The sequence below is a fragment of the Amphibalanus amphitrite genome, unplaced genomic scaffold (genome assembly GCF_019059575.1).
Source record: "Amphibalanus amphitrite isolate SeventyFive unplaced genomic scaffold, NRLGWU_Aamphi_draft 001484F_arrow, whole genome shotgun sequence".
Taxonomy (NCBI): domain Eukaryota; kingdom Metazoa; phylum Arthropoda; class Thecostraca; order Balanomorpha; family Balanidae; genus Amphibalanus; species Amphibalanus amphitrite.
The window spans coordinates 63,650-71,596 of NW_024882977.1; the positions used below are offsets into that span (position 1 = coordinate 63,650).

General features: G+C 47.2%; 1 protein-coding gene across 1 annotated transcript; it reads left to right on the forward strand.

The window, feature by feature from the left end:
* The first annotated feature begins 3,369 nt into the window (after positions 1–3,369).
* Positions 3,370–7,720, forward strand: LOC122373371 (transcription initiation factor TFIID subunit 1-like). Its single transcript, XM_043351347.1, has 4 exons — positions 3,370–3,657; positions 5,277–5,685; positions 5,969–6,213; positions 7,603–7,720. Exons 1-4 carry the CDS (start codon positions 3,635–3,637, stop codon positions 7,718–7,720), a joined length of 795 nt encoding a protein of 264 aa, XP_043207282.1. The 5' UTR covers positions 3,370–3,634.
* Positions 7,721–7,947: the final 227 nt, after the last annotated feature.

The following is a 7,947-nucleotide window of genomic DNA, read 5'->3' on the forward strand; positions in this document are numbered from 1 at the left end:
AACTTTTTTGAATTTCGAAAAAAACCGGAATATATGTGATAGCCCCTACCGCCTTCTATCTACATACCAAATTTGAGATCGATACCTCTTTTTTTGGCCAAGTTATAGCGAAAAAACTGTTCAAAATTGATGACGTCAAATTTTCAAACTCAATTTTTAGCAATTCCAGACCTCGTAGCGCAAAACAAAGACCACCATTAGACTCCCCGTGACGAGCTGCATCGAATCGATACCCATTTTATGCATAAATATCAACTTTGAAATTTGACCTTTTTTGACCTGACCTTGACCTGACCTCCACCAGAAAGTGACCTAAACCGTACCTGATGGTCTTATAACCAACACCATTGAGTTGGAAATGAAAAACTGGCCATAAAACATGCATCGCATAACCTTAGTAAAGTTGGGCTCATGTGGTGACCCTTGGTGACCTTTGGTGACCTGACCTGTGACCTGACCTGGTATGACCAGTGACCTCTAATAGCAACATATGTACTAGACAACCGACGCCTTATCGCTGATTTTCGACAAAATGCGTTTTACTCGGTGTTATAGCGCTTTCCCTAGAAGCCCCGTGAACGGTGAAACATTTTATCTTTGACCTGACCTGTGACGTCATCGGTGACCCCGAGGTCAATGAAATTTGGTTTCCCTCAACAAATTTGACAGGGCTATCGAACGCCGTTTGAATTTTCCGGATCCGTCCAGTAGTTTCGGAGATACGGGGGGGGGGGAAAAAGTGCCCCCCCCCCCCACCGCGCGGAAGGTGGCTGGTAGGCCCACCGCCTGCCGGGTTAAACTTCGATTTAGCAATGTCGCTATGCTCGATACCTAGCATAACACGTCGTTGCCATATTAGCAAAAGCGTTAGCTATTGAACTGTGTCATTCATGTTTTTTTTTTCTCGGAAAACACTTTTATAATTATCAAGTTTACAGTGATAGTTATTCATGAGGTAAAGTAGTTGTCTCAATCTCAGTTTTTCACACAAAGCTTATTTATAAAATTGTTTTCTCGTAACCTGTTGTAGCAAATATGTCTTTCGGTGATCTTACCGGTCGTGTGCTGTTCACAGAAGTTTTACTTTAGATATCCTTATGAAGAAAGGACAGTTGAATAAAGCATGAAACAAGGTTGCTCCTGATATCAGGAACTCAATGAGCATCCCAAGAACACATTTCGATAATCATAATTGCTTTAAAGAATACATTGCGTAATTATCAGCGTGCAACATTTGACCAGCATAAGGCTTGTAACGCAAATTACCGGTGCAGGAACTGCTGGCAAGAAAATATAAGAAAAAGGCATGCTACTGACACAAAATGCACCATGCAGACTAAGTTTATCAAGCGTCATCCTGCTCTGCGTTTGGACGCCTCTGCCACCTTCATCAGGTAAGATTCTCCCAAATGTAATTAATTATGATCAGTCATTAGATCAGAAACTTCAATTATTTATTGGATGATATGGTGGCGCCAAATAGGGGTAAGATCAATTGCTATATGCCTGCCATTCCCTATGCGGCGCACCGCAATCAGACCTATCGACATGGTGCGTACGAACTACGACAACCAATTACACCCAATACAAGATCTGCACGCACGATAGAAGCAGCCAATAATCGGGTTGTCAGGTGAAAGATACCTTTGATATTGGGTATCCTGTGTACCAATTCGTTTAAATGTATAATGGTCACACTTCTATCGTACGGGGGCGATGGAAACTAAACGGCATCATGTATTTGCAATGCACAATTGCAACATACCTACACAAGATGAAAATGTTGCATAGATAGGTGTATTGACTTACAAGATACGCTATACCCTACGGTCAGAATCAAGTCTGGTATTGTGTAACATCAGCCCTAGCCGGTAGGGTGGCACTATTTTATCATTAAATAATAATGATTGCTAGGGAAACATTATTAACCCTCGCCCTGGCAGGGCATTTTTCATAACACGGCCTGGCAGGGGGGGGGGGTCGATGCGACCCCCCCCCCTCGCGATTGGCTCCTATGGCACCTAGAAACACCAAATTTGGTAGGTAGGTGGGTCCCCTGGAGTTCTCGCCCCTGTGCAAATTTGGTTGCTCTAGGTCAATATTTAGGGGGGTTTTGGGGGGTATAAATGTAAAAATTTCGCTAAAAACAGGTCAAAAGTTTTTCGCTTTTAAGTTTTTAACTTTTGATCTAATTAAGATAGAGCAAAAAGAAAAGCACCAGTGAACTCAGCACGTCAAGGCGCGTCGAATGATATACTTTTTAGCTTGCTGAAAGGTACTTAAACTTTTTCTTAAATTTTAAGTAAACTTAAATTAATAAATTAAGTTAAAATTAACCAAATTGCATCATATCGCATATCATTCGATTCGGCTGATCACCAGGAACACAATGATACCATTTTTTAAGCTCTAGCGTCATAATGTGCCAAGTTATTGGCAAAAACGTCATTTGACCTCAGTTGACCTCATTTGACCTGACCCATGGATAAGTACACCAAACAAAGAAGCACCAAGTGACCTGCTGTTAAGTACTGTGGTTTCAAAGCACAAAAGTGATAGAACAAGCGGATATCTCCAGTATTTTCCGAATTTAGTATTTTCCCATAGGCTTAACATTACGACGTAATGACCTCTAACTGACCTCAGGTCAGTGACCTAAAAAAAACCGAACTATCTGTTATACAACTCGGTGAACTTAGCACATCCTGAAAGTTTGAAGGAAATCAGTGCAAAACTGTGAGTTGGACAGGTGCAAAAAGAAAATTGAAATTTGACCATGACCTTGTACCGGTTTTTCTGACCTGGTGACCTGACCCAAGGTCACCCGGACCTGAAATTTTCAGGTCATATGTAAAAAGGTTGCCCCATAGGCTGTGCCAAATTTGGCGGCGCTGCGCGCCGCCGTTTTTACGCTATCTTCGAAAAACCTTAGGGGGGGGTCGCATCGACCCCCCCCCCTGCCAGGGCGAGGGTTAAGCGTATTTTGACGCTTCAGGTGTCGTCCTCTGATGTTGACATTTAGAAAAACGTTTGGGCAGCAGGCTTGGCCTGTTTCCCTCACGGATGCCATTCAAAACTCGGAGCCAAACGTGAATGAGCATATGAGGGTCGCGATAGCTACCAACGACTGCCTCACATATGTTCCATAGGTGCAACATATGAAAACTCCTTTTTTTAGAAAGTCGTCACAAGCATCAAAAGCGCATAACATTGCTTGATATGTCATTAATCACACAAGATCACCATTCCTAACAGGCTGTCAACTCAATTACCGTTTGATGTAAACACAACTAATGCATCTGTAGCCAGAAAGCACGCAAAGCTGTTTTTGTCCCGCCAACACCACAGTGACAATATTTTTACAGGAAACCTCCTACCGCAAAACCAACACATCGCGGCAAGTCAAAACAGAGCGTTCGTGACCATCCACCCAACTGCAAGCTCAGTTCCTCGGCCGAAAACTCTGGCTGGGGACGCACCGCTGAAGAGCGCACCGGCTGGGGACGGGCCGCGTGATGTCACACCTGGGCCTGGACGCCTTTGGAGAGGTCTTCCTGGGGTTACAGACGGCGGAGCCGCTGCCGGACCAAGTGAAGCACGCGCTGTTGCAGCCCCCGCCGACCCGGTATCGTTCATGATGCAGAGTCCAGATCACAGGTGGGTTGGTGGACGGTACCTGCAAAGTTTGGCCTTCTTTACCGGCCTGCATCGTCATTTCGAAATGCTACATCGCGTATAAACCCTTTCTTGTCCTGTGGAGTACTCGTGTAGAATAATGCTCACGATCCACCTTCTCATTGCGACGAAAATAACGTCCTCTTAAAATAGCAACGCTGGTGATGGAAAACGTCACGCCCCCTCGATTCAAGTCGTTTATTTATGAATTAAACATCCTATTTCCTACCGACCATTAATATCATCCCAAAATTGTATCACTTTAAGAACCTTTACGTTGAATGGGAGACCTACCTGATGGTAATTTCTACGCCCCGCTACCCGCTGCACGGGATGGGGCTGTTTTATGAAGCAGAGGTAGACTTTGAACCCAATTTGAAAGAATAAAAGATGAGTTTTGTGCAGTAACGACTACAGTCGATGGACTTCCGATTGCTCTAATTCTAACAAGCTGCTTCCCAGGTTGAGGTAACAGCTTGCACTGACCTATCTACCTCAACGTTTTACTTGTTCATTGTTCAACCGTTCCTCCATAATACCTACACCGGATGCGTGTGCTTCAAATGACGAACCTCTCATATACGACCAGTGTATGGACGTCCTCGGAACAGTGCCTCGGTCCTCTGGGTTCATCGGCAGAGGACTGCCGGCGAGAAAGGCCGGGGGTGTGACATCTGATTGATGTTCCCACTAAGCCGCCGAGGTCGATAAGGCGGTAATGAACTGTGGAACTAGCGCATCTCAGCCAGCGGCTGAAAGGAGTCACCGTAAAATTGTGGAACACCCCGGCACCGTCACGATATAGCGGTTCAGTAGCGCGATGCCAGCGGATGAGGCCGCGATGTAGATTGACAGCCCAGAAGCGTCGGCCGGGAAACACTCTGCATATGAAAAGGTCCAACTTTGACGTCAGTGGCCAAAGAGGATACACACAAATCGGCTGATGGGCGAAACAGCTTCGTAGAAAATCACTCGGTAGTGGTTACTACGATGCTCGTCCAGGCTTCTGATGTGGGAGGGAAAAAGCGCACACGCTAGACGCGCGCCGAAATGATTAGAGATAAAATTGAACATTTCAACAGTGGGTCTGTAACGTGACTCTTCAATTAGTGTACCAGCAAAAACCATTGGTGATTTATCGCTGGTATGTCAGAGCTCAGATGTTTTGCTAGGGTTACCTGGGAGATCTTGATCACCAAGGATACTAGCATCTTGTGACAAGAAGGATACTTCCATCCCTGCCCAATCTATTGAGGAAAGTACCTAAGCCGCCAAAGCAATTGGAGAAAATATGCCTTCGAGGCGAGCATTACGCGAAAGAGTCAAATATCAAAAGAAGATGATCGGCACTGAGCACAATATTGCTATAACTAACCCAAGTCGACTAAAATCTGCATTGCCAAATACATCCAAATGCAATCCAGACCCTTGGTTTTACCGTAAAATATTCACCATTTCAATTGAAATATTAAATTAATGGATGAAATAATAGTTACATTGTTAATTGTTATATGGATTTGTTACTTTGTCGTTTACATTCGTTTAATGGCTGTTTTCTGAATGTAGGACATTTTGTAACAAAATGAAATTTTTCATGGCAGCTCAAATATTGTATTTTACGAAGCACCCGAAAAGGAGGACTCGCCCTGCAAAACCGGAGGTTTCTCCATCTTCACCCTCATCAACTTTGCTATCGCGGCCGTCAACGTCGCCAATAACATCCTCAACAACAACAATAACAACAATAACAACAATAACGACCGCAACAACAACGACAATAACGTCAATGTGGCGGACAACAACAACAACGGCAACAACTTGAACATGATCGACCTGGGCGGCGCGCTGGGCCGCAGGCGGCGTCTGCTGGTGGAGCACCCTGGCGACCTGGGGGCCATCCAGGACTCACTGCAGGAGGACGGCCTCGTGCTGGAGGTGGTGGGCGTCCACACGCCCAGCGGAGCCAATAACAGTGCAGCCGCGCCCAACAGCGCCTCAGGCAGATACAAAGTAAGCTGACCTCGCCCGAAAGAGGCCGTAAAAGAGTTGGCATTTATTGAACGGCAGTGTTTTTTTTTTTTACTGTTCCGGGTGAAAGCAATAAAGCTAGGAAATTAAGAAAAAACACGCACCTAACGTGCCTAGCGAAATTTCAACTGTAAATCCAGTTACATCCCTTTGGGAAATCAAATTTTGATTTTCATGAATGTAAATCGTCGGTTAGGTACCATTATATCTACCTACACTCTGCCTATTTATTGTGTGCGTCTTCTGATTGTCTTTTGTTCGTCAGAGGGACACCTTACTGAATGCCTGGAGAGCTGCTCGGAGCTCTGACGTCCCAGAGGTCCCCGACCAGCTGGCTCTGCTGCTCCGGCTGACCTCAGACCAGCTGGCTCTGCCGCTCCGGCTGACCTCCGACCAGCTGGCTCTGCTGCTCCGGCTGACCTCAGACCAGCTGGCTCTGCTGCTCCGGCTGACCTCAGAGGTCTCAGCCTCTCTGCCGGTCCAGCACGCCATCCTCATGAAACATGTCATGTGAGTGCTCCCTCGACAGAACAGCCATCGTACGCATACAGCGGTGGGGCTAGTGATGGGATGTATCAGCGAACTAAGAGGTGTAGATTCGATGGACAGCTGCTTGGCGTGTGTCAGAACCGGGTGACGCTTGGGATTCACAGCTCTCAGGGCCGCGTCAGCTGCTGTTTAGTGGGAGTGACAGCCGCCCGGGGACTTGTCTGACTGACAGATGTCAGGTCAGGTCAGCTGTCAGGGTGTGGTTATGGTGGCTTCATCACTGGCTGATGACAAAAGATCAGACGTCTAGAAGCTCGAATCTACATATTAGCCGTTTCGGATAATGTGAAGCTGCCTGATAATTTCGCCATCCTTGTCGCTGCCTTTTGTTGATGCTCAGACCACCAGGTAACTGGGCGCGCTTTGAATGCTGTATTTTGTCTTCCTGCTAAGTTATTGGGGTTTTTAATTTTGAAATGCGGGCACATTCCTCTCCACATGCCATTCGTCCTTTGCTGGATCAAAATTGATGCGCCTCGGTGGAACCGTGCCTTGAGTGAATGTCGTCCACATTTTTATTGTTGTAATAGATGGTGAAAACAGCACGATAGGTAGGTACCGAGAAAGCAGTAAAGCTCCGCATCTATACTCACCACAAATGTATAGCAGCTATTATCCTTATCAAAGCAGTACTGTGTATCCTGTGTACCTCTCTGAAGGAAATGGCGCATCACTTCTCTGACAAAGATTGGTGTTGCTGGGAAGCGACTATGGCGTGATAATAACGACAGCCATAGCCGATGCCGATGGTAGTGATGTACTTGCACCACAATAAGCACGTGCTCAGGAAGCAGAAAACATCGTGGCAATGTCCGAGTCACGTGTCGTCCACGTGTCACGTAAGACGCGGCCGGCGGCTCTCACGTGTAGATTCGTCACGGATACGGTGGACACAGGCACACGGCCATTAGCTAACGAACGTCGCGGCAGCCAGTCGCGCGGCGGACCTGCCGCCGACGCGCGCGAGGCAAGGGCACCCCGGTGGGCAGTTGGGTCTCGGTCAGGTCTGTCCGGAGAGGAGCGGTCGATTCTGGGCTCCGTTGGGCGCTGAGCCGGCGTGGAGGTGGCGCGGCAATCACGGCGCTCCCCGCTCGCCCGTGCTCCGCGGACGGCAATCAGCCGGCGTGGTGTCATGGCGTTCGGCGCTGCCAATCGTCGGTCGCCGGTTCTTGTCGCTGAACGTTGTCAGGGCTTTGTGGTTGGCGTAGGGTGTAACGAATGATGCTGTTGATGATTTAAGATCGTGGAAAAGGATCCGGAGCGATGGGGTTGACTTGGTTCGGAAAACCTGTTGCAATCTATTTTAGATTACTGTTGATTGTGTGGTCACTGATGTTCTGATCGTTTCAGGCTCCTCACCTTGGATCTGTGGGAGGATTTCAGCTCCGACGAGCTGATGTCAGCGAATCAAAAGATGGAGCTGAAAAACTGTCTGCTGCGGGAGCGGCCAGGGAAATCTCCAGGCTAGATGCTTCCCGGCAACAGTGCACTGCGGTACAACTGGAGAATGCAGTTCGTATTATTTGAAGCCATTTGTCGGAAACAGCCTGACTTCAAACTGACAACGGCGTTGTCCGGCTTATGTTCCAGTTCAAAGTTTGAAAAGTTTTTGTACCTTCCAGTATTATGCCGAGATCCGTGTTCTCAAAAACGATGATGCATGTTAACCCTCGCCGGCACAGGCCATTTTGCGTC

Coding starts and splice junctions, on each gene's coding strand:
- LOC122373371 (XM_043351347.1), top strand. CDS start 3,635: ATGATGCAGAGTCCAGATCACAG. Junction 3,658..5,276: donor ATGCAGAGTCCAGATCACAG/GTGGGTTGGTGG, acceptor TTTTCATGGCAG/CTCAAATATTGTATTTTACG. Junction 5,686..5,968: donor GCGCCTCAGGCAGATACAAA/GTAAGCTGACCT, acceptor TTTGTTCGTCAG/AGGGACACCTTACTGAATGC.